Source organism: Caenorhabditis elegans, chromosome IV, assembly GCF_000002985.6.
Source record: "Caenorhabditis elegans chromosome IV".
Taxonomy (NCBI): domain Eukaryota; kingdom Metazoa; phylum Nematoda; class Chromadorea; order Rhabditida; family Rhabditidae; genus Caenorhabditis; species Caenorhabditis elegans.
In genome coordinates this window covers 8,247,192-8,272,655 of record NC_003282.8, presented here as the reverse complement: position 1 = coordinate 8,272,655, position 25,464 = coordinate 8,247,192, and the positions used below count along the sequence as shown (strand labels likewise).

The 25,464-nt window shown below is 36.5% G+C and overlaps 4 protein-coding genes and 5 non-coding genes across 10 annotated transcripts; 5 read left to right on the top strand and 4 right to left on the bottom strand.

Annotated features, from left to right (window-relative positions):
- Nucleotides 1–129: 129 nt before the first annotated feature.
- Nucleotides 130–4,332, bottom strand: K07H8.5 (uncharacterized protein). Its single transcript, NM_068987.3, has 7 exons — nucleotides 4,191–4,332; nucleotides 1,927–2,048; nucleotides 1,533–1,607; nucleotides 1,255–1,486; nucleotides 904–1,038; nucleotides 505–857; nucleotides 130–382 (listed from the first exon to the last, which is right to left on the bottom strand). The coding sequence occupies exons 3-7, from the start codon at nucleotides 1,583–1,585 to the stop codon at nucleotides 184–186; spliced, it is 972 nt and encodes a 323-aa protein (NP_501388.2). The 5' UTR covers nucleotides 1,586–1,607; nucleotides 1,927–2,048; nucleotides 4,191–4,332; the 3' UTR covers nucleotides 130–183.
- K07H8.8 (sulfotransferase family protein) lies at nucleotides 4,244–6,012 on the top strand. Its single transcript, NM_068986.3, has 7 exons — nucleotides 4,244–4,359; nucleotides 4,555–4,745; nucleotides 4,787–4,929; nucleotides 5,018–5,149; nucleotides 5,202–5,342; nucleotides 5,555–5,712; nucleotides 5,765–6,012. The coding sequence occupies exons 1-7, from the start codon at nucleotides 4,308–4,310 to the stop codon at nucleotides 5,902–5,904; spliced, it is 957 nt and encodes a 318-aa protein (NP_501387.2). The 5' UTR covers nucleotides 4,244–4,307; the 3' UTR covers nucleotides 5,905–6,012.
- Nucleotides 6,013–6,196: 184 nt separating this feature from the next.
- On the bottom strand, nucleotides 6,197–11,499 carry vit-6 (Vitellogenin-6; the record flags this gene model as incomplete). Of its 2 annotated transcripts, none has more annotated exons than NM_001028105.7 (5): nucleotides 6,197–6,471; nucleotides 6,515–6,784; nucleotides 6,833–10,780; nucleotides 10,838–11,297; nucleotides 11,389–11,483. In NM_001028105.7, the coding sequence occupies 5 exons, from the start codon at nucleotides 11,481–11,483 to the stop codon at nucleotides 6,289–6,291; spliced, it is 4,956 nt and encodes a 1,651-aa protein (NP_001023276.1). In that variant the 3' UTR covers nucleotides 6,197–6,288. The 2 variants fall into 2 exon arrangements, with proteins under 2 accessions (NP_001023276.1, NP_001023274.1); NM_001028103.4 differs by having other exon boundaries at nucleotides 6,201–6,471; nucleotides 6,518–6,784; nucleotides 11,389–11,499.
- Nucleotides 11,500–11,505: 6 nt separating this feature from the next.
- K07H8.16 lies at nucleotides 11,506–11,649 on the top strand. The gene has a single exon (NR_056300.1). It is a non-coding gene; the product is annotated as an Unclassified non-coding RNA K07H8.16 (non-coding RNA).
- A 1,002-nt stretch (nucleotides 11,650–12,651) lies between these two features.
- K07H8.7 (Lipoprotein) lies at nucleotides 12,652–13,465 on the top strand. Its single transcript, NM_068984.4, has 4 exons — nucleotides 12,652–12,828; nucleotides 12,912–13,034; nucleotides 13,103–13,228; nucleotides 13,279–13,465. Exons 1-4 carry the CDS (start codon nucleotides 12,677–12,679, stop codon nucleotides 13,406–13,408), a joined length of 531 nt encoding a protein of 176 aa, NP_501385.2. The 5' UTR covers nucleotides 12,652–12,676; the 3' UTR covers nucleotides 13,409–13,465.
- Nucleotides 13,223–13,243, top strand: 21ur-13223. Its single transcript, NR_056299.1, has one exon.
- A 5,314-nt stretch (nucleotides 13,466–18,779) lies between the features above and the next one.
- On the bottom strand, nucleotides 18,780–18,800 carry 21ur-13979. The gene has a single exon (NR_056298.1).
- A 678-nt stretch (nucleotides 18,801–19,478) lies between these two features.
- On the top strand, nucleotides 19,479–19,566 carry H09I01.4. Its single transcript, NR_056297.1, has one exon. It is a non-coding gene; the product is annotated as an Unclassified non-coding RNA H09I01.4 (non-coding RNA).
- Nucleotides 19,491–19,562, bottom strand: H09I01.2. Its single transcript, NR_001506.1, has one exon. It is a non-coding gene; the product is annotated as a small nucleolar RNA H09I01.2 (small nucleolar RNA).
- Nucleotides 19,567–25,464: the final 5,898 nt, after the last annotated feature.

Here is a 25,464-nt window from a genome sequence, read left to right as displayed (position 1 = left end):
TAAGAAGATTAATAGAAGAGTTCATTAATTCTCTGTAAAATCGTCTGTGTAAAAAGTGAACCTATCGATTTCATCTCCAAATGAACTTGTTCATGATCATAGAATCCAAACTGTTATACTCAAGAGACAATCATCTAAAATACTTTTATAGGTATCAAAAAACACAAGTATTCAAAAGAGAGTTCACATTGCAATGGTGCTGGCACCTCCAGTTGTTGTAGATGATCCAGTAGTGCCACCAGTAGTTCCGGCTGTTGTTGCGCCTCCCGTGGTTCCACCAACGGTAATTGCTCCGGTTGTAGTGTTTCCGAATCCAACTCCAGTGATTCCACCAGTTGTTCCCGAAGCATCACAACCGTAACGTTTGTACATGCCGCGGTACCTAAATATTAAAACTGCATATCACCAAATAATTAATCTTTTTAGATAGTGAAACTAATAATTAGCCAAATGGAAAGGGTTGGCATGTTTTTTCTTCAGACTGAAAACATCTTAAAAACTCACCAGAATCCATACACTGTTCTTCTCAGAACGTAGAAAATTCCACCGATAATAACAGTCCCGAGAAGTGATCCAATAATGAAACCAACAAATAATCCCCATGCCCACCACTTTCCAGGAGTATATGTATTAGGATTTTCCTCCTCGTTGCTACCAGTTTGATAATCGGGATTATTAATGTAACGAACTGGCGGAACGGTTGTTGTTGGAATGTTTGGTTCGATCTTCGGTGGTGGTGGAGCGAGAAGCTTTTCTTTTCCCTCCCCAGTTTCGTCTCCGCTTTCTCCCTCCCCATCAATCTTATGCACTTTGCCAACATCCTTTTTACTGATGAAGGTTTTTCCGATTTCAATGTTCTGAAATAAATGTTTAAAGGGGTTTTTTTTTTTCAGAAATACAAACCTGAGAAATGATTCCTTTGTTTTCTTTCAAATCATCAGACTTTTCGAAGAAGAATGCCACTTTCGATGCTGCTGTTGCATCCCACCACTCAGAATCAGATACAACGACTTCACGGAACATGTTGGCCACATAAAACTGGAAAAAAATATTTAAGTTTGAAAGGTTAGATTTGCGAGAATCGCACAAAAATGCTGTATTCAGAGATATCTGTTTTTTTTTCAAAGATAAAAAAAATGTTTTACTTTCTGAAAATTTTGGCCAAAAATTACGATTGGACATTTCAGACAGGGCTGATTCAACACTCAATCCAGGATATTTCAAAAATGAATTACTCATGAACTTTGTACAAACCTCTCCTGGAAGTTTGCCATTAACTTTATCTCCATAACCAAATCCAACTTCGATTACATAGATTTCTGCATCCGCAATTGCCCGAGGCTTCAGTTCCATCATCGAAGCACGTCCACTCTTTGGCCAAATGACAAGTCCGTTACGTGGCATAATGTACAACTCGAACTTCTCTTTGCAAATTGGAGCACGCTTATCATCCAAAAAATGTTCAGGATCAATGCAAAGTTTGATTCTAAAAGTTAAAAATTCCAAGTTAATTTCAAAGCATCATATCATACCCTTGTGTTTTCCCTTTCAAGTAGAGAAGAGTCTTCCAACTTCCCGCCTTCATCGTCAACTTGACAATATAATACCTTAAGAATCAATCTATGCGCCTTCTTGATTATTAAATGCACAATTATTAACTGCCATACAACAGCTTTCACTTTCTCACAAAATCCACATGAAAACAAACACCAGCCACAGCCAAAACGCAAAACAATTATCGATCAGCTGGCACTTTTTTATTTTCATTTATCTCAGCTTGACGTTCTCGGTTTTCTCTACGTTTTCCACCGAACTGCAGATTTGAGTGACTGGAGGATTGCTGCGGCTCTTTCATTTTACCATGTTTATCCGTGGAGCGCATTTGAAGCCCAAAAACTTTCAAGCTCCTGTCCAACTTATACTCACCTATCATTTTGATCTCCGTGCAACTTGTTCACAGCTTGTACTCTTTTGGTCGAGAATCACAAGTTTGACTGATTGACGAATGATGTTCAATTCGCAAAAAGAAGAACTGATTCGTTTTAATTCTGAATTGGCAGATTAACTGATTGATAACAATCTTCTACGTGGCAAGATGGTTTAGTAATCCAATGAGGCTTCACGGATTAATTGAAAAAAAAAATACATGAAGAAATTAATTAAAGAAGTGAAAGGCTATATTTTAACTTCACAAAGTGACCACGTTTCTTCAATTTTTTAAATACAAAAATTTTTTTAAACAGGGATTTGTTTGATTTGTTTGACAATGAGAATGTTCCGCCTCACTCACTAGTCAGCTACTCTTTTTTACCATAGCTATTAGGTCTCCAAATAAGTTCCGGGTCAAAAATCATAACTTTGTTCGCTGCGTATCAATTTTTATGAAACTTTGGGAATTTATATTATCAACCATGGTCTTTCATTTGACAATAGTCACAAAATTTTTTGACCACCCCAAGTGGCCTAACTCGGAGCCAATTTTTTCAGGCATTTTTCTGATCTCGCTTTTTTTCAGTTTTCAATTGAGCTTTGTGTGCGATTTTGCTTTGTTTAGAATACATTATTAGAAAACAACAAAAGTTTGGAAAAAAATCCGCCCAAAAAAATTTTTTTTGGTTGGTCGTCAAAAAATGTTCAAAAAAATTTTTGTCGAAAATTCTAGATTTTTCCTACAAAAAAGATGTAACCAAGTGTAAACTATTTTTACACATATAAATCATTTGAGTTAAAAATTTGAATCTCAAGAAATATTCAAAAAACTAAAAAATTATCCGAAAAAATTGTATTTTCTACTATCATTTTAGTGTATCGAACTAAATTGATATGTTTTGTATGTCTAAAAATAGTTTACACTTGGTTACATCATTTTTGTAGGAAAAATCTAGAATTTTCGACAAAAATGTTTTTGAACATTTTTTGACGACCAACCAAAAAAAATTTTTTTTTCTAAACTTTTGTTGTTTTCTAATAATGTATTCTAAACAAAGCAAAATCCGCACACAAAGCTCAATTGAAAACTGAAAAGAAGCGAGATCAGAAAAATGCCTGAAAAAATTGGCTCCGAGTTAGGCCACTTGGGGTGGTCAAAAAATTTTGTGACTATTGTCAAATGAAAGAGCATGGTTGATAATATAAATTCCCAAAGTTTCATAAAAATTGATACGCAGCGAACAAAGTTATGATTTTTGACCCGGAACTTATTTGGAGACCTAATATTTTTTTTTCTCGAAAATTCGTTATTTTTGAAAATAAAAATTTGAAAAAATAAAGATTTGAATGATATCCCAAAATATGTCTTACAGGCTTACATTAAATATGATTTTTCCGTTATATTTTCTTCTAATAAGCCTTACAACTTTTATTTTTCTGACTGTCCCGTTGCAATAAAGCCAAGGGTATGAAAACATTCCCACTGATTTCCCCGAGGTTCGTTTTTTTCTTTTTTTTTCTACCATTACAGCTTATCTAAGAAATAAACCTAAGAAAATAAAAAGAAATAGTATTCGTATCTTAAAATAAGCAAATTAATCTTAAATTTCTCTCAATTTTCCGTCTGCTTCGTTCCGAGACTCGCTCTTTAAAAGTCGGCAATGTCACACAAAATAAATTGAGACTGATGTATCGGATGAAAACGAGTTTTCAGAAAATCGCGGAGGAAGGGAAAATGACTCAGGAAAAGCGCTGAAAGATTTTGGCAGGTAGTTAAAAGAACGAAAAACCTTGATGCGGTCAATGTTTTAAGTGGCATGTTCTTTTATGCCATTCGATGCTTGGTTGTTTGGTCTTAGTTAAACAGTTTATCCTGGACGAGTTATATGTTTCAGCTCTTTTCACATTTTTGTTGCAATTAACCAAACCTATTAAATACTTATGCCATCCTTTCATATAATTTTAAAATAAATTTTTCTGTCACTTTGCCGCTCCTTTACTACCAACATTAGTACAACCCTTTTTACACTAAACAATTCTTTCGGTTATGGTTTATCAAACTAAATACAAAGTATTCTGATCTGTTAGACAACCGGATAATCCAATAGTTCCCTTTTTGCTCAGAATATAATGTTTAAATATTTATGTATTTACTTTATTTGATTTTTTCGTTAGGGCTTCAACTGTGAATGAGAAAAATTACCTCATGCAGATTCTATTTACTCAAGAGCTTTTTTCTCGGTCAAATACATAAAACTCACCCGTTAATGGTGTTTTCCGATACCTATCAGATGACCTATGCCGAAGATCGGAAGCCTTTATTGCGTCTGGATAGTGGTGAAGGTGGCGACATTGATGACTTGGAACATTTCACGGAAATGTTGAATCCCTATTGCACAACTTCAAATAAATTTTATTACGGAAAAAAGGGTTTGTTAAATTTTATTTTGTTTGCTTATTTTTACTGTTTCTAACAATGATTTTACATTTAGCTGGTTTTTGAAATTAATAATCACACTATAAAGTTTCATATTTGAGATGTTTCTGGTGGTGTTTTTCGAAAGTCTTTTTCAGCTATAGCATTTAAAATGGGAAGTTACTTCTAAATGTTTTATTTATTTTCAGAAAGGTATATTCCGAAAGCGGTTTTGGTAGTAATGGGCATATTTTCAATATGTTTCAGTATTGATAAATATCAAATATTAATGAAAGAAATTGAATCGAAAGAATGTAATGATGTACTGGCAGAATGCAACAATATACCTTTTAATCAAACATTTGTTCCACCATTTTATGATTATCTTCAAGATTTTACAGTAAGCTCCGCTAGGCCACAGTTAAATCTAAGCCCTTTCAGATTTCTCCTCGTTATGATATATCTCTTTGTCTTATTCCAAAAGTTGTGTCTACAATCGGAACTGCCGCAATATGTTACATACAAGATCCGGAGGCTTTCACCAAAAACAACAGAACAATATCAACGGAAATGTATGGTGGAAGGTAAGTTTGAGCGGTGTTGGTTCTCAGCAGTTACAGCTGGTTCCCAACTAAAACTGAATGAATTGAATGAAAATTTAATCAATTGCAGATTTTGCGAAAACAATGAATTGAAATCTTTTAAAATGGTGCAACGCAGTTTGAATTCTAACTTTGATAATATAATTTTCACACGAAATCCCTATGATCGGTTCATTTCAGGATTTACCGAGAAGTGTGTAAAGTAAGTTTAGATTTAGAGGATAATATCAGGATCTGCAAAATATAAATTTTAGTAACACGGACACAAATATTTGTCACGGATGTGGAACCGACATCCGATGTTTCTTGCAGAAAGAATATCGACGTTTAATTAGAATGAGTATGCTATTTCCTGTTTACACTGGAGCAGACACACATTTTGCTCCTCAAACTTGGTGAGTTCTCAACTTCATTAAATTCTTCATGCCAGGATTTTAAGCTGTCTTTTGAATTCATAAGAGGCTACAAGAAGACAAAAGACATAATGTCTCGCTAAGATCAAGATAACAGTTTTTGTCTAGCCTATTGCCTAATTCATGTTTCCATTTCTCCTAGTCATGAGAATCTTCAAAAATTTAAACCAAAAGATCGTTCAACGGTTTCTCAGGTACTGCGATATGAAAAACAACATCAAGAACTCAACAGTAATACAATATTCGAGTACGGGGACAGAAAAAATAAAGATGATTGATAATTTATTGACCGTTTTCAAAAATAGAAATGTACCAGAAGAAAATCTGAACGAAGTCAGAGAAGAACTTTCAAGTAAGCTTTTTTTAATTGCATTCTTGATTTCATTCAATTTCAACACTTTCAGAAGGAAAAACCCAGCACTCAACATCTGGAACATCTCTACGACTTAAATATGAAAAGCTTATTGAAGAAGATGGAGCTATCAGGAGAGCTTTACAGAGAATTTATTACTATGATTTTTTATATCTTGGGTATTCAATGTAGACGGGTTAAACAAGTAACTATGATTGACAGAAATCGGACAATTTTCCCCGGTGTTGCATTTCAATTGTATTTCCGTATTCTGATTGTTTCAACATAAACTTTATGTTTCTAAATACTCGGCATTTTGCCATAGAGTTCCCTCGCACTTCTACAGAAAAATCTGAACTCTTTGTGAACTCTGACGACGTGCGAGAGGAGACTGTAGAAGTGAACTCTGTGGCAAAATGCCGAGTTGTTTGAATTGAACAGTTCAAATTGGAATATGTTTAAAGTAAATTTTCCACAAACAAAAAATTGTTGAAATTGTTTATTATTGAAATCTATAAAACAATTCAATTGACAAAGATAGTCCTACGATGTGTATGATTGTGAAGAAGAGGTAGTTCAATAGTCGAACTTGTCGCACTTCTGGTCGACGGCGACGCGAACGGTGCGCTCCTCCATTTGTGGTTGGTCACGAAGGTTGCGGAGCTTGTGCTCTGGCCATTGGGCGAGTGGCTCACGGCGGATCTCGCGCATTTGACGGCGAGCCCATGAGTTGGAGGATGGGAGGCAGTAGACGGAGGTCTGAAATGTTACAGAATAATTGATTGAAATGTATAACTACTACCACCTTTTGCTTCTTGGACTCCTGTGACTTTCCGTTTTGGCAGCGAAGAACTGGCTTCTGGGTGAAGCAGATCTCGTGTTGACGCTCGACAATAGCGACTTGCTCAGTTGGCTCATCGTCTTGCTCGCGGCGAGATTCCTCGTAGTTCATCTCTTGGTCCTTCTCCTCCTCTTGATTTTTCTCAATGCGTTGGAAGTTCTCCTCCTTCTCGAACATCTCACGCTCGTAGTTGCACTTGGAGTCCTTGTACAAGTAGCTCTTGGCGAACTTCTGAAAATTGAGATGATTATTGTTGTGTATCAAAATTAAGAAACTTACTGGAATGGTGTTCTCTTGGTTCTCAGCATCATAGAATTCGGTTTCCTTCTCGTTGTCGTAGTGGCCGCAAAGTCCGCATTGTTGGTTTCTGTAGAGAGCGGAAAGGTGAATACGGGCATTGACTCCATCGAATTGAACAGTGACATCATCAGAATCGAACTTGAGTGTGTTCTTGTTAAGCCAGATGATGTTGTATTGCTTCTTCTCAATCTCAGATTCTGGTTGGTACTCGATTTCTTCTCCGTTGACACGGCAGATGAGTCCTTCCTCAGTCTTGTACATTTCAATCTCGTTTTCTCCGTAGACAACCTTGACGTTCTTCCACTCCTTCTTCTCGTTGATCTTCTTCATAAGGACAACGAAACGGGGCTCGCTCTTCTCAGATCCACAATCCTTGGCGAGAACGGAGTAGCATGGGGTGAATTGGTTACGGTAGGCAACTTGGTCGAAGGTGTTGATCTTGGTGCTCTTGACAACACAGTTGGCTTGCTTGGAAGCGTGATGGGCGATCTTCTCCATGACTGGCTTCTGCTCGTAGCGGGAGTTTCTTGGCTGGTAGTGGATTTGGGCAGTTGGAAGTCTGAATGGAAGCTCGACACGCTCAAGAACGGTGGTCTCCATTGGGGTCTCGATAGTCATGTTGACAGTTAGACGTTGGCGTGGTTCAACATTGATTGTGGCACGGATCATGTTCTTGCGGCTTGGCTCCTCACGGGTCTCGATTCTGGAAGTCCATGGGTATTGGGTGCGAAGATAAGCTTGAACCATGTTCCAGTATCTGGCGAAGTATTGAGCTGGCTTTGGCTCGAACTCGTACTCAACAACAGTTTGGTATTGGTCAAGTCTAGATGCCTCGAGAAGGGTCTCGTGCTCTGGGGCTTGCTCAATTTGCTTGACGAACTTCTTTTGTTCTTGGGATTGTTGTCCGTTGATGTTGATGTGAATGGTGTTCTCTCCGTAGTTCATCTCTCCCATAACAACGAGTTGACGGTACTTTTGCTCCTTGAGCTCCTCAACAGTCCTTGGGGTTTGTGGGTAGACGTATTGGATTGTAGCCTTAAGCTCTTCTCCGCGGATTTGGGTCTTGCAGAAGTGGAAGTCATTGTTGCAGACAGCCTCAACCTCCATCTTGACAACCTCTGGCTTGATTTCGAACTTGGCGACGTGTTGGTAGACCTTCTCGTTTTGGAGCCATTCGAACTTCTTTGTGATCTGCTCACGGTGCTCTTCCTCATCGTATTCTGGCTCAGCCTCAAGATATCTTCTTCCGTTATGCTTCTTGTATACCTTCTCGTAGTTCTTCTCCATCTTGTAGTTGTTGTACAAGTTAAGCTCAAAAATAGCCTCGTATTGCTCAACATTTGGCTTGTAGTAGACCTCGACGTTGCTGTCAACTATCCATTGTGGGATTCTCACGCTGGTTGGGCGGTTGAGAGTTCCTTGAACACGGATTTGTGGGTATTCACGGTCAAGAGATTGGCTGAGTTGTTTGTGGGCTGGGAGCATGTAGGTCATCTCGATTGGTTCTGGGTATTGACGAGCATCTGGGGCGACAGTGCGGGTGAAGGTGACTGGACGAGATTGGATCATGGCGATTCTCTTCTCCTCGGATGGGGTGTTGTAGATAGCACGGATAACAACCTTGTCTTCCCAGTTCATTCTGATCTCAGTGTCAACTGGAGTATTAAGGACGGCTTGGTGAAGGAACTTGGTTCCGACCTCGGCGATTGGGCAGATAACTCTAAGAGAAAGGACGTGGGTGGAGGCTACACGTGGCCCAGCTTGAACACGAAGGCGAAGTCCGTCGAAGCTCTTTCCGTTCTTTGGCTCAAGCTCGAAAGTTACTTGTCCGCGGATGGAGGAGATGGTTGGCATCTTGGAGGTGAATTGAACTGGAAGTCCCATTGGAGTTGGAACTCTGCGGACGGTCTCGTAAAGGAAAGCAGCGTTGGAGGCAGAGAAGTGGATTCCTTGGGCAAGGACTCTCTCGATATCTCCGATCTCAAGTCTTCCTCCTTGGATCATGGAGCGGACAACCTCTGGGATTGAGTCAGCATCAATTGGAAGGAAGGCGTAGTCCATATCACGGTGTCTGATGTAGACAAAGGCATGTGGATCTTGCTCAGATGATTGACGACGGGTGATGCGAAGCTTCTCGAGAAGGTTGCTCAAGAATTCAGTTGGTTGGAAGGATCCGGAAGCTCTCTTTCCGCGAACAACGATTTGTTCAAGTCCTTTTTCTTGAACATTGGAGAGAAGTTTCTTGATGATCTTCTCCATATTCTTCTGGGTAAATCCGATTTGAGCGAAGTATTGGTTCCATTCTCCGGAGAGAACTCCTTCAATCGAAGCCATCATCTCGGTTGGGAGAACAGATTCGGTGGTGAAGAGGGAAGCAAAGTTAGCTTCGAATCCGGATTGGTGGCGTCTGGAGTAGGTGGACCATTTTCCATAGACAGACTCGAAGCGATCAATCTCTTGGGATGAGAATGGGATGTTGTTGAGAAGAGATTGAACACGGGAAGAGAATGTCTGCTCGCATGGAGACTCGTTGTTAGCATAAGAACGGAGAAGGGAGAGGGTGAAGGCACGAACTTGTTGGTTGCGCTCTTGTCTGAGTTGGTTTCCGATCTGGGAAAGGACGGACCATTCTGGTTGAGTGTAGATGATCTGATGGAGTGCAGACATGCGGATGTGTTGTGGTTGTTGACGGTTAAGGTAGACTGGCATAAGAACACGTTGAATCTTTGTTGGCATCTGGGTGCGAAGACGACGGAATGACTCGATGGCTTGTGTGCGGATGGTGGTTTCGTGTTGCTCGTTGAGAATGATCTTCTCGAGTGGGTAGACAGAGAGATCAAGTCCGGCATTAGCAAGGGTCTTCAAAGCAAGAACCTTCTCGTAGCGGGTGGATGCAGATTCGAATTGTTGGACGAGCTTGTCAACGATTCTTTGCTTAGCATCACGTGGGCACATCTTGACTCCATTCTTCTGGACGAAGACTCTTGGGGTTTGTCCGCACACTCCATTGACAATAGCTCCGTAGGTGAGCCAGCAGGATTGACGAAGAGCTGGGAAGCTTGAAGATACATCGGATTCGCAAAGGCGAGCGATATCTTCAGCAATAGCAAGAGATGGGTAGCGCATGTCGACGAGTGTCTTGATGGCAACGGAGGCTTTGAGTGGAGCAATGTTCTTGCGAGATTGAACCTTGTCAACGAATTGTTGAATGGTGACACGAGTTCCGGCGAGAGCAAGGGTGTTGAAGTAGATGGAGCGAAGTTGCTCAGCAATCTTCTCATCCTTGTGCTCAGCGACGTGGCGGTAGATTTGTTCGAGTTGCTCCTCGTTGCACTCACGGAGAACCTTGACGATTCTGGCAACAGTGTGTGCAGCCTCAAGCTCAGCCTCTCCTTGTTCGATTTGCTTGGCCATCAAAGAGAACATCTTTTTGATCATCTCGACCTTGTTCTCGGTCCATTGTGGGAGTTGTCTAAGGTACTTCTCCTCTCCAGTTTGAGCCCATTGTTGCTCAGCCCATTCGGATTCCTGGTTGTAGACAAGCTCGGAAGTCTTCTCATTGCGGACTTGCTTGATCTCGGTCTTCTTCTCTCCAGCATAGATAAGCTCCATGGTGTTCAAGGTGAAGGCAGAAACAAGTTGATGCTTCTCGGAGATTGGGGCAAAAAGGTGTTGGGAGCGAAGTTCAACGGAGTTGATGAGGAAGCTTGATGAAGTTCCAGTGATGTTGTAGTTGAGAACTGTGGAGCTCATCTTGTCTTGCTCAAGAGTTTGCTGGCAATCCTTGCACACTGGAGTCTGCACGTGATGGATGTATGGGCGGCGGGTACATTTGTCGAAGTTGATCGACTTAGCCCAACGTTGCTCATCCTCCTTCTTGATCTCTTCAACGGTGTAAAGGACCTCGCATTCTCCTTCGAGGGTGCGCTGAAATTCAATTATTCAAATTTCGAACTCAAATATATATGTATATTTAGAACTTACCTCAACATTGGTGAAAGAGAAAGTTGGTTCTTGGTTGTCACTCTTCTCAGCTCCTTCGTACTTCTCCTTCTTGAGGATGTTGACTTGAAGCATGTTGATGACGGCTCTCTTGATGTTCTCTGACCATGGCTGATCGTTCTCAGCAAAACGGATCTCTCTGACAAGTCCGTGTTCGTAATCAAACTCAACTGGCATGCTCAAAAGCTCTTGGTGCTCACGGTTCATGCGCTCAACCTCCTCGAAACGCTCGAATGGGAGCATCTTCATGGAGTTGGACTCTTGCTGAGAGGTTGCGAAGCGGGTCTTCTGGAGTTGCATGCGGACGGTGTTTCCATCAGTCCATTGGAGGGTAACTTGAGATTGAAGACGTGAGATTCCTTGTGGGGTAGATGGGACTGGAAGTCCGGCAGAGAGCTGGCCATTGAAGAGGTAGCGGTACTCGCGTCCGGCGCGGAATGAGCTGAAAAGGAGTACAATGTGATTGATATTTTTGAAAATAATTGAAATATAAAAAGGGTCAACTCTCAAAAATGATTTAAAAAGTAACTTACGATTCTTGAATATTTCTCTCGATGGAGTTGTAACGATCCAAATGGGTCGAGGCGAGTGCCGCTCCCAAGAGAGCAAGCGCTATGAAGAACTTCATAGTGATTGATCGATCTAAGTGACCGAGTGAAGAATACATGAAGCTCGTGTCCTTTTATACATACTCTTAAACTTCGACAAGATGTCCATCGCAGCATGTTGCAATTCTGAAAGTAGCTTAGAGACCATGCGGATTGAAGAGACTCAGCATGCTTATCAGTCATTGAGACAGGTGTCAATTGTTGAGTGCGGGAGAGTGTCAGTAATGTTAGGTACCATTTTGGGATTGGCGGGTGGCTCCGATGAGGGGAGGTGGATGGGGAGATGGTTTCTGGTCAAAGTATGACAATTTTCTTTGACAGTTTAGTTACATTTTCTACTTTGAAATTGCAACACTTTCAACATTTTGCATCTGACTTTTGGTTAAATTGGGGGAATAAAATGATGCCATTATAGTCATGAAATGGCAAAAATAACAATGACCTTAGCTTTGCGAAGATGTGAAATATTGCTTCAAAGGCACCTGATGTTTTCTATGTGGGTCACGCCTTAGTCATGTGGCCAAACCAAACTGTTCATGAAATGTGGAAGTATAAAAAATTTCACAAACTATAAAAAATAGCAAGATTCACAATAAATTATTCTGCTTCTAGTTTTTTGTTGCGAAATGATAATATTTTTCAGAATACAAATAATTTAGATATTTCAAAGTTCTAAAAATCCTACAAACTTGAAACAATTAATGAACAAGGCAAGAATTTCGGTTTAGTGGCAAAGGTGCATTTTGAACAAGAAAAAAGTCTATCTGAATACTTTGCTGTGCATTTTCCACTACTTTAGAGGCCCGTAAATTTTTTATTTTTGAAAAAATTTAATTTTGACTTCAAAATGTTTTAGTAAAAAATTATTTTTTAAAGAAATGTTGTCAATGGATGTTTGTACATTATGCACCACAAATCGGTGTTTTTTTAAACTTTCTAGTTCTGCTGCTAACAAGGTTTTGTAATGATATTTAAGATATCCCCTTTTGAATTAAGTTTTCATTAAAAAGTCTGATTGTGAGCTGAAATACTAATACCTAAATATTTCCGTACAATTATGATATTATACAAATCTCAGTTATGACGTGAAATCATATTTAATATCCAATATTTGTAATTTGTGGATATTCCTTATCTTTAATTAATCTCTGGCAGATTGTTCAAAAATTACTAACTCATTTTCAAATTTCAAAATTTGGTGAGATTTCCAACTATGCTCTCAAATTGGAATAATTTCTATATTCATCTGATACTTCTCAAATCACAAATCTTTTCAATGGCACTCATTATATCACTGATTTCTGGAGTTTTGATATTATGCAGTCAAAAAGGTGGAGGATCAAAAACGAAGAATGCAGATTCTCGGTTTGTTTATTATTTAGTGCAATCCTTTCTGTGGAATAATTAATTTCACCCATTCTGTGCCACAAAATACAATTTGTTTCCAGTACAAAAAAATCAGCGTCGACTTCTATTGTGTCTCCAATTGAAACAACTGCAATACCAAAAGATAGTGTGATGGTAAAACCAGAGCCACCGAAAGAAGAAACAAAGAGTAAGAAAAGTGTTATGTAAGTTTTTGTTTCCCTCAAATGAAAATTGAAAAGCTAACAAATTTACTTGAAACTCTATTTTTCAGCCAGAACTCTATAAAAATGCTTCGTGGAAAGAAAAACCTTCAAAAAGCAACCACATTGCAAAAGAAAACTGAAACGGATTCACAGCATACTCAAGTTATTAACATGGAATTAGGAAAAGCTGCAGGGTTGGTTTTTTTAATTGAAATTTTAACCAATTATTTGTAAATTATTTCAGATCCGAGAAAGGAATATCCAAATTAACAGTCCCAGAAGAGCGGAAAATTGTTGAGAAGCCCAATGGAAAGAAGGTGCAGTTTGCGGATAAGCTGATCAAATCAACGTTGACTCCGACTGAAAAGAAATAGATCGATTTAATGGAAACTTGATTATAGTTGGAAATGAAGTATGATTCAATTTAGATCGATTTTTATTCTATTTGGAAAAGGACAATCCCGTTACTAAATGCATACACGACAGGATCCATGGCGCGTTAAAAGGGATGTGAAGGTCGTTCCAGCTCGGCTGAATGGAATATTTTGTAAACAGCAGGAGACTAAAAGTTGCAGAAAAGGAATACGTTCAAAAACCGTTCCAGGTGATTTAAATAACTTGATCAGACGAGACGTAACAAAACATTGCAAAAATTTACGAGCATACTTTGGAATTTGCGAATAAAACTAATTTTGGCCTTCATTCCGAGATGACAAACTTTTTGGTGGCAAAGGTTCTTTGGGGGCATAGTATCCAAGGAGACAAAGTATCCAGTAGACAAACTGGGGTGTATCTTGGGGGGCATATTTTTGGTGACAACCTTTTTTTCAACTAGATTTTTGTTCACATTTTTCTGGAATAAGTTTTTTAATGCAATTTTCAATCGATTATCGGTTATAATTCCCTCACAATTGAATGTATGAACGATGGTCTTTTGGGAAAAGCTGTAAAACGTCCAACTAACTTGGAATATCGTGAGGCTCTTCCTGATGGTCTGATCCTTCAGCTCCGAAGGATCGTAAGGGTACCTCCTGATGGTCTGATCCTTCAGCTCCAAAGGATCACGAGGCTCTTCCTGATGTTCTGATCCTTCAGCTCCGAAGGATCACATGGGCACCTTCTGATGATCTGATCCTTCAGATAAGAAGGATCGTAAGGGTGCCTCCTGATGGTCTGATCCTTCAGCTCCAAAGGATCACGAGGCTCTTCCTGATGTTCTGATCCTTCAGCTCCGAAGGATCACATGGGTGCCTCCTGATGGTCTGATCCTTTAGCTCCAAAGGATCACGAGGCTCTTCCTGATGTTCTGATCCTTCCGATCCGAAGGATCACATGGGTACCTTCTGATGATCTGATCCTTCAGATAAGAAGGATCGTAAGGGTACCTCTTGATGGTCTGATCCTTCAGATCCAAAGGATCATGAGGCTCTTCCTGATGTTCTGATCCTTCAGCTCCAAAAGAACATGAGGCTCTGCCTGATGATCTGATCCTTCAGATAAGAAGGATCGTAAGGGTACCTCCTGATGTTCTGATCCTTCAGCTCCAAAAGAACATGAGGCTCTGCCTGATGATCTGATCTTTCAGAGCCGAATGATCACATGGGTACCTCCTGATGTTCTGATCCTTCAGCTTCGACGGATCATATGGATTTTTGACAAAATTTGAAAAAAAAAACATGATAATCAGCTTCTACCAAATAATGATAAATTCTCCGCGATGACAAACTTTTGGGTGACAAAGTATCTTGGTGGACAAACAAAAATTACCGAAAACTGATGTAAGGAATAGTGAAATAGAGTCCTATGGACTATTAAACATGTTCAGTAGGTGTATTCAGGACTGTCCGTCAAAATAAAAAAAAGTTTGTCAGACGAAGTTCGAACCTGGGACCTGTAGGATGCAAAGTGCGCTCACTACCACTACACCAGCTATGCGAAAGTCGGCCAGCCTCATCGAAGGCTATAATAAAACTTAGTTCGCACGAGTATGATCGACATTCAACAAACAGTAATATCTCTCAACAAGAATTTCTTCATGGAATTGAGGTCATTTGACTATTTTTATCGGTTTTTCAAGTTGAGCATAGGGTCTTTTAATTTTTTGAGCATAGAAAATCATGAAAGCTGCCTGTTCCTTGTATCCTGGATCGAAATAGACGTATCTGGCCTAAAATATTTCCTGAAAAGTGATCATTTCATGTCCATTGTGTGTATCTCTGTATTTTGAACCAGAAAGTTGAACAAAAATGATAATATTATATCGAAAAATGGAACAAATACAAATAAATTTTAGTCCTAATCAAATTTCCTCCGGATATTGTTTTTTTGTCATGATTATATGTTTCTAAATTTTTTATAATGTGTTTTATAACAAAATTCGTCATTATTTCCTTCATTTCAAGCAAAATTTAACAGTTCGAGCTGAAAAATAGATGTTGCAAAAAATTTAATTTGTTTCGATGAATACGGTATACGGTCGGTGTTTGCGTACTTTACGTTTGCGTATGAAGCATCCTATTTGACGCACGAAACTTTCAATGAAATTTAATGCAAATTCTGCCTCGAAAAGGACATTACGATGGAAATAATAGCGAATTTAATTATAAAACACATTATAAAAAATTTAAAAACATATAATCATGACAAAAAAACAATATCCGGAAAAAATTTGATTAGGCCTAAAATTTATTTTTTATTTTTTTCCAAGGAACAGGCAGCTTTCATGATTTTCTATGCTCAAAAAATTAAAAGACCCTATGCTCAACTTGAAAAACCGATAAAAATAGTCAAATGACCTCAATTCCATGAAGAAATTCTTGTTGAGAGATATTACTGTTTGTTGAATGTCGATCATACTCGTGCGAACTAAGTTTTATTATAGCCTTCGATGAGGCTGGCCGACTTTCGCATAGCTGGTGTAGTGGTAGTGAGCGCACTTTGCATCCTACAGGTCCCAGGTTCGAACTTCGTCTGACAAACTTTTTTTTATTTTGACGGACAGTCCTGAATACACCTACTGAACATGTTTAATAGTCCATAGGACTCTATTTCACTATTCCTTACATCAGTTTTCGGTAATTTTTGTTTGTCCACCAAGATACTTTGTCACCCAAAAGTTTGTCATCGCGGAGAATTTATCATTATTTGGTAGAAGCTGATTATCATGTATAGTTATACTGTTTCTTGAAAGTTTTCGGTCCTATCATGATAAATTTGAACTATTCTTTAAAGAATGAAGAATAACAAAAAAAATTTCGAGTTTTTTTTCAAAATTTTTTTTTCAAATTTTGTCAAAAATCCATATGATCCGTCGAAGCTGAAAGATCAGAACATCAGGAGGTACCCATGTGATCATTCGGCTCTGAAAGATCAGATCATCAGGCAGAGCCTCATGTTCTTTTGGAGCTGAAGGATCAGAACATCAGGAAGAGCCTCGTGATCCTTTGGAGCTGAAGGATCAGACCATCAGGAGGTACCCTTACGATCCTTCGGAGCTGAAGGATCAGACCATCAGGAGGCACCCTTACGATCCTTCTTATCTGAAGGATCAGATCATCAGAAGGTGCCCATGTGATCCTTCGGAGCTGAAGGATCAGAACATCAGGAAGAGCCTCGTGATCCTTTGGAGCTGAAGGATCAGACCATCAGGAGGTACCCTTACGATCCTTCGGAGCTGAAGGATCAGACCATCAGGAAGAGCCTCACGATATTCCAAGTTAGTTGGACGTTTTACAGCTTTTCCCAAAAGACCATCGTTCATACATTCAATTGTGAGGGAATTATAACCGATAATCGATTGAAAATTGCATTAAAAAACTTATTCCAGAAAAATGTGAACAAAAATCTAGTTGAAAAAAAGGTTGTCACCAAAAATATGCCCCCCAAGATACACCCCAGTTTGTCTACTGGATACTTTGTCTCCTTGGATACTATGCCCCCAAAGAACCTTTGCCACCAAAAAGTTTGTCATCTCGGAATGAAGGCCACTAATTTTTGAGAATGTTTTAATGTTCCAATGCGTTTAAAATCGATAATGTCATTTTCAAACTATTTTTGCACCCCCTGCTGGATTTTTGAAGTCTTTCTTGGATAATCCATCTAATGTTCCATTTTTACCTCGCGGTGGTTCATAAGATGAAATGTCATGAGGCTACAAGGACATGCAAAGTACGATGCTATCAGCATCTTATCTCTGCAATACTCCGATGCACAATTTGGTTGTTTCGATGTAGTTTGATTAAAAATAAGTACCGGTTATAAAAGGAGAAGAGCTAGAAAATATATTTTGGTGAAATTAGCTTGCCAAGAATGTTGGGTAATTAAAAAAAAAGTGTGCAATGAAAATTATTTAGGCATTGTACCGGTTTACAAAAGGCAATAGGTTTCTTATGCCAAAAATATCTCAATTATTCTTTTACGAGGAAGTATTACTTGCTAAACACGTTAAACAAATCAAAATTAACCAAAAATTTTAAAGGTACTTTTTTCTTTTTCTGGAATTGAATATTGCCAATGTTTTAAACTTTTATAAAATTCTTTCACATTTTCAGTGTTTATTTATTTAAATATTTGCGATCTTATCTATTCGTTTCTTCGCTGATACTTTTTTAGTGCCCAAAAAAGTGTGTTAACAACTCCATAATTGTTTTGCAAAATAACAAACCTGTGGCGGAATTCGCCGTCAAAATATAATTTTCAAAAATTGATTCATTTTTTTAAAAATATTTTAACCAAACATTTATGGTTTTGTAAAAACTCTTTATTAATTTTGAATACTTCACCATATGAAAAACTTTAGGAAAACTAAATGCGATGTAACAATTTCAGAAAAAAATGAGCGGATTTTCATTTTGGGACGACATAAAAAAGTTTCCAAAACTTTTGTATCCGAAAAATATGACAGAATAAAGAGAAGACCAGAGAATTCTAAACAAGTACTTACATAGCGTATAATTTTAATTTATGAACAACTGTTTATACTTTCAACTAATCAATTTCCGTTCCCTTATAAATTTTCAATTGACTGTCTGAGACTTCACATTCTGATCTTTTGTTCCGCTTGAAAAAAAGGTTTTCGATCACCCATATGTGCGTGACGTATTTCAGTTAATTATCCGATTCTTCTCCGCATCCAATACGGTAGCTGTGACTTCTCCTTCCTTCTCCAACATCTCTCAGCTTCCCGTTTGATCCTGTTTCTTTGTTTTCTTGTTTCACTAATCTTTGGAAAAAGCTGGCTGATCAAATGAGGGAAGTACTCATATTATCTTTTTCCGTAATCTTCAAAGAAAAAATTCAGTTAAATTGTTTGAACGTCATAGCGAGTTTCTCTTGCAACTTGGCCAATGTCCGTTTTCTTATCTCGTGACATCATAAAAAGTTCATCCCAAAAAAATAATCGGCTTGGAGATTCTCAAACATTTTCAAAAATTAGTTTTTGAACTTTAACATTCTCCAACTTGAATACTGGAAAGTTATACCCAGTTGCGAGATGATTTTCAAAAATACGGTAAAAATGGTATGCACCTTTAAGTAGTACAGTGTCCATTCCTCGTCATTTTGCAATATTCTTCTATTTTCACATGCTTTCTCTTAAAAATTTTACTTTTTTTAAACATTGAAACACATGTAAATTGTAAAAAAAATCATAAACTTGGGTAAATTACGAGAAACATAGAAAAGCCAAATTACATTGCGAGTTAACGGTAAAAACGTTTTATTGTACTACTTAAAGGTCCCAAACTTTTATAAAATCACCATTTCAAAATATTATTTTTATGTCGGGAGTGAGTACATTTCTTGTTTGAAACAGAAAATTGTTTTTCGATAAAAATCAAAGATAATTGTAATTAAGAAAAATATAATACTTCCGGTGCCTTATTATTCCGGATTTTCCCCCACAATTGTTGTTTTATTGTTGAAACCTCCCCCGCGCACAAGTGATCCCTTGATTTTAGTTTTTAGATCAATTTCACTGACCACACATCAATCCTTCTTTTCCCAAACATGTTTCTCGCAAATCATATACAATGTTTGGTAGGGCTCGCCGAGCTTCTCGGTCGATCAACAAATAAAACGTGCAACTTTTACTCTTGTTAAGTTCATACTACGATTTAAAGATGAAAAGATGTACTGTAGTTGCCGAAACACAAGAATGATGTTAGAAAACAGTCAAGTGCAGTCAACTGTTTAATGTCCACACATTTTCGATTTTACTTGACGATTTTCTAAATTGATTTTTTAGACCTTCTCCTGCTCCAAAGTTATTTGTCATCTCTTCGAAACTCTTAAACCATCAACATGAATATGTTTTCAAAACTTTATTAATTTAAAAGTCACACTTTCCTAGGAAAGCTTAACTTCTATTGAACTTATAGAGCATTGTGGTTAAATACTAATGGAATATTTATGTAAATATGGCAAAATGTAAACTTTTTTTCGAAAAAAAAAACAAAACTGCTCAGACAGTACGAGTAACGTCTAACCATTGTTTTTGTCATAGTAGGTAAGAGTTGATCGTCACCGCAGTCAGCGGGCATCAAACCAGCGGCCTGTTGGACGAGAGCCAAACACACTACCGCGACACCACGTGCGTCATTTGGAGAGTCTTCTTCAATGCGTTTATAACATTTGTGTGGCGCAGTATCGGAAATATGATCGAAATTTGGAATTTCTGTGCGAAAAGCTACAAAATATGATAAGTACGTGACCAAGTATGGAATTTTATTAATAATTTTTATTAAAGTATTTACAGAGAACATCAACTAAAAATGTTAGCTGTCAATTTTAGTTGGAAAAATTACTTCCTTGATAAATTTCAGCCAAAAAAAATTGTTCTGGTTATATGTAAATAGTATATTTCAATCAGTTTCGTTTCACAATTTTTATTCTGTTTTTCGTATTTCCGGAAATGCTTCTTGATAAAAAAGTTCAATTTCAAAGTTACTTTTTCTGCACTTAACAAAAAAAAACTTACTGGATTCTCGAATTTAATTAAGCTATACTTAATTTATAGCATCGATGGCGTGAAACGATGGGAATATTTGAAACATTTTTCGCATGTAAATTTTGGTTTTCTTACCCAGCCAATGCTGCTTTTGAAAATTATTTTCAATTGTTTTATCTTTCTCAGTTTTTTAACTCAATTATAAGCAAAATTAAAATTGTGAACTAAACATCCAATGACAGCGTTGGCATCTCACTGTGCCAACCGTAATCCACCGTACACCTGAGATCGTTGCAAGATATGAGATTCCTTATTGGAAGATGTGTGATTCAAAATGTTCCATTTTATGATAACTTTGTAACTGGAAAAATTTAAGCCAAATATGATTACCAATTATCATTATTACCAAAAACCTTTCAAACATTTTTGAACATTTTTTGATAACAGTCAAAAAGTTGGAATTACTCAGTTTTTTATCATGATTTTTTAAATTAACAATTCTTCGCGTTTTACACCTAAAATATGTTTGAATTATTTGAGTTTGCACATTTTTGGGTCTATGCAATGATTTTTCCAAACGGCCAAATTATTCAAAAATTAAGCAAGTTGCCAAATCTTTGACTGAAATTTATGAATTATCTAAAACATTTCATTGGTTTTGGTATTTAGTCTGTCTGGTACATGTTGAGTATATTTTGACAAAATGCCTACTGCGCTACTACACTTTTATAATTAAAAACAAAAGGCCGTTTATGGGTGCCAACTTTTCAGAAACCATGCAGTTTCCTGAAAAAAGTTCAGTTTCAACAGGAAAACGTTTTGATCAACTGAATTTGATCGTAGTAGTTAAAAAACATTTTATACATTTTTCACTGTGCTTGTTCCCAAGTGTACTTCATAAGCCCGTTTTGGTTTCTGATTTTCCTCGGATATCAATTTAAAAAATAATTTGCTTCCTGATCAATATTTCACCCTCTAGCAGTCATCTTAATATTGAGACAAGAATAAATTTCTATATGATAAAATAAATTACAAGTCCAAAAAGTGTTCTTTAGAATGCACAAAGGAGAAAAATCAAACGTTTATAGCGTGCTCTCTCTCCTTTTTCAATTGAATTTCGCCTCCTTCCTTTTTCATTCTCGTGATAACTCCTATCACCAATTCGCGAAAAAAATCGTTTTTTATTCAGATTTTGATGGAACTGATTTTTGAACCGTCATTATTCTGTTTGATTCTTATGTACCTTATGCTTCTTTTTTTCTATTTTTAAACGCGTTTTGTGGCGTAGATTATAGAGCCTTGTTATTTTTGTTTCCAGATCTCTAAAAACCTTGTCTATAGACTTATAGGTATTATCTGAAAAACGAAAGACTGAAAACTGGTAATCAGTGAACTAAAAAGGAGAAGCACGAAAGATCAACCAATATATTATAGACGAAGTAGGTTTTGCAAAGTTAAAAATAAAGTTGATGCGAATGTTTTAAAGTTATCAGTTTCAGAATTCAGTCAAATGAGAGTTTCAGTGGTTTTATCTGACTTTTTACTAGCAACGCATATTTGTTTTTAACGAGATATATTATTAAGTTGTTTATTTTTTCTTTAATAATATGTTTGACTATTGAAATATATGAACAAAAACAGAAACAGAAAATATTTAATGTTTAAAATTATGATTTAAAAAATTCATTGGACTTTTTACAATTTCTAATAGAATATTACTCAAGATGACCTGAAAATACCAAATTTCATATTCATAACTTTTTATTATTCTCAACGACAAATTTCCAGCCGCTGGGCGGCACTTAGAAGTTGTCATTATTTCACATTTCAAGCTTAATTTTTCCGATTTTTCAAAATTTTGAATAATCTTAAACATTTATAAACATTTTCAAGAGGGGTCATCATTAAATCCTGTCTTTCGAGGTCATTTTGAGTATAACTTAGCAGTTCGAAAGAAAGTTGCTACTACACAATTAGCAGGAATCTTAATTTCGAATTGCTTAGACGTTTAGACATTTGGTAGCCGGACGGTCAAAAGTTCAACTTGCCGAAAATGTTTGTCATTCACTGACACAAATATATCCAACAACCTTTCCTTGACTTTTCTTTGTAGATAAGAATATGGAAGTGTGATTTGTGCTAAATTCCTTGTTTAAATGTTCAAATAATCGAAATTTTTAAAAATTAAATTTGAATAATCAGGCAAGAAGGAGATGATTTTCAGTTTTACTTATTTTATTTATAGGTTAATTACGTTCAAAGTTATTTGACAGCAAATTCTCTCAACTTTATATTCGAGCCATATTTAGAGACAACTTTCTAGCAACATAGGTGGCTTATTAGGAACTTCTGAAATAAGTTTTCCAAGTTATGTACAGAAAATTATAATCAATTTTTCCAACCTTTTGCATTACGGCTAGTAGATTCAGCAAGATCATGACAACCTTGTTTAAAAGAATAATTCAAAAGTTGCCAAGGATGTTGCCACCGATAGCCAAAATTATACGGCATAACGGTTATCTAACACTATGATCCCAACCTCTTAGTTTAAAAAATATATCTGATTTGTGATTATTGTTATCAGGTGTGTTCTAAAAATTAATACCATTTCATCAGGTGATAATAATATGTAGTTTATTGTTAAATGCGGTGTAGATGTTGAAATGATTATTTTACGAATTTTGATCAAATTTTATAAACTTTCATATTTGGAACGAAATCTCGATTTTTGATTTTGATAGAAAGCTATCTCAGTGTTTAGGTGTTTTATTCAACGTACGTCATTTCCAAATAACCTCAATAGTGCACTTTTCAACAGTCCAACTAAATTTTTACGCAATTCTACCACGCGCTTTGTAATTTATTCAACCACTCTCCTTTTCCCGATTGTCATTGAAATTTCATTACATTTTGTTTGATCGCAACGATCGTTTTTATTTTTCACGACGAGAATTCATCATACTGTCTATATTTGCTTTACTTTTCCCCTGTGTCTGGTCATACTTTGTATATGTCTAGGCTTTCGGTGTGTCGGCAGGATATCATCCGAAAGGGACTCCTCTGCTGGTAAAATCTTTGTTTGCTGTATAAATGAATATTGTATGACTACCGCTGTTGTACTTTTTGGTTGAATGTTTTACTGTACAGTGCGTAGAAAATTGTGGTCTTTGAAATATAAATTCAGTCCCACAACTAATGCTGTATTCGAAATAGATGGTTGAATTGTCAGAAATTTTCACATTGAAGAAGATAAAAAATTTCTGTGCAGATTTATCCAATTCCGAACATCAACTGTTTTCTCAGCTGTTTGGTTTTTCATCACTTCAAACGTAAATGGATTTATTTGTAGTTTTGTTTTTGAATTCCTGCAAAGAAAACAGTTTTAATAATTCTCAGTGAAACCAACCTTGTGGGATAAAAATTATAAGGTGAAAATGTATTTTATATCAGACAAAAAATGTAAATTCAGTGATAAGCTCAGCGAAATTTTTAGCATTCCTAAATTCTTTTTTTTTTGTTTTTTTTATTAGGTCTAATTTTGCGAAAGTTTGATGCAACTTTTGCCAAAGTCTTACCCAAAAGTTAGGGTCAAACTTGGGCGCAGCCTAAATCAAGTCCTGTCAGTCTTGCCCAAATTTCGTCCAAGTTTTGCCATTTTCCAAGTTTTTTTGGACCGAACTAGAGCAAGAAGCTAGCGCCAAACGCCGAATTCATTAAATATCCCATGTTCCCGTTCACCGAGTTTTAATTTTTACTTATTAATTTTAATTTTAATTTTACTGAATGAATTTTTGAATGAATTACTGAAATCAGTCTTGTACGTTTACTCACTCATCATTTCCACACAGCTATCTTCTGTCTTATATTAAAAGTGCATGGCGGCATGCAAAAATATTCGGTATCTAACTACGGATCTGGCTGTAGCGGGAGTCGGTTAACTGTGTCAGGTTTTCCAAATAACGTGTGGAGTTCCTCGGTGAATGACACTTGGTAAAGATGTATGGATGATGTTTTGGTGAACAAAGGTGGACTTAAATAGGTCAATCATGGACCTTAATAATTCAGTGAATGGATTAAATGCAAAACATGATATCTTTTGAAAAATACTAACAGAAAAGAAGTGAATCCTTGTAGCGAATTGATATGAGAAGAGGAACATTCTTGTTGTTGTTGTGGAGATATTTCCTTGTTAACCTGTACAGTGTTACCATAATTTTTTAGAACTAAATAGTATTGAGAACAATCCGCAATATAATTTGTGAGTTTCAGTATTTATTTTAAATGGAACATTTTTGATACGATATATCCTAATGTATGTTTCTAAGTGTGGTGATTGGTTTTCTACTTTCTCTCTTGTGTTTTTTTTTAATTTCTCCCTACATTGATATATGTTTGATGGAATATTTTACTATACTATATACTATACTATATACGATATACTATAGAATACAAAGAATAATAACGTTTGACGATTGGGTTAATTTAATATCAGTTTTTTTTCGGATTTTCCCGATCAAAATGTTCTAGATCATTCATGTCTTCTTGTTCTTTCTATCTTCGAAATGTTCTTGAACACTCAATCAAACGTCACCAGACTATCTGAGGATATCTTCCAAAAACTTGATTAGTCCAAAACACAACATATAGCTTCTAGAGAATAAGTATAACTATTTGAAAAAAAAAACATTGCATCATTTAAAAATCTGAATTATAGGACAATAAGTAAAGTAATTATATTGCCTAGGTAAAATACAAGATACGCGAGTTTCAACAAGAAATTCAATTTTTTAAAAAATTTCACCTCCGTGATATGAGTTACATCAGGGAATAATTATAAATTTAAGGTTTTTAAAGTTTGGAAATATATTGAAAATGTTTTGGACAAATTTTCCCTATAACCAGAAACATATGCAATAAATTGTTCAAAAATCCCCGCAAACAAAACATTTGTTCACATATAACAATTTTACAAACTGAAACATGCTGTAATTTTGTTTTATTAGATAGATTCAATTTTACACAAAACCAAATATTTTGTCACCTACCATTTTTCCATATCTAACAATTTAAAGGCCTTCCACGGCCAACGTATTACTGATCTAGACGTAAGATTTATATTTCAAGTGACTGTGAAGATGACATAGAAGATGATCGCTTAGATTAAAAGTGCTTGTGGTACCTTTGGGGTAAACTTTTATTCGAATTACTCTTTTGAATATTTTAATTGGTGTACTGTAACTAGAGTTTTAAGTGAGAAAACTGAAAGCGTTAGAATTTTGTAAAAAATTTATTTTATTAAAAACGATTTCATTCTTAAAATGTTAAGCAAAAAGATAATTTTAAATTGGAATATATTACTAATTTCAACCATTCTTGTCAGTTTAACACGTTAGGCTAGCAATAGATTTAGGATCACTGAGAAAACTGAAAACTTTAAAACCTTGAATTTCTTTGTCTTAAAAAGCTTCTGGCTGAAAAAGAGAC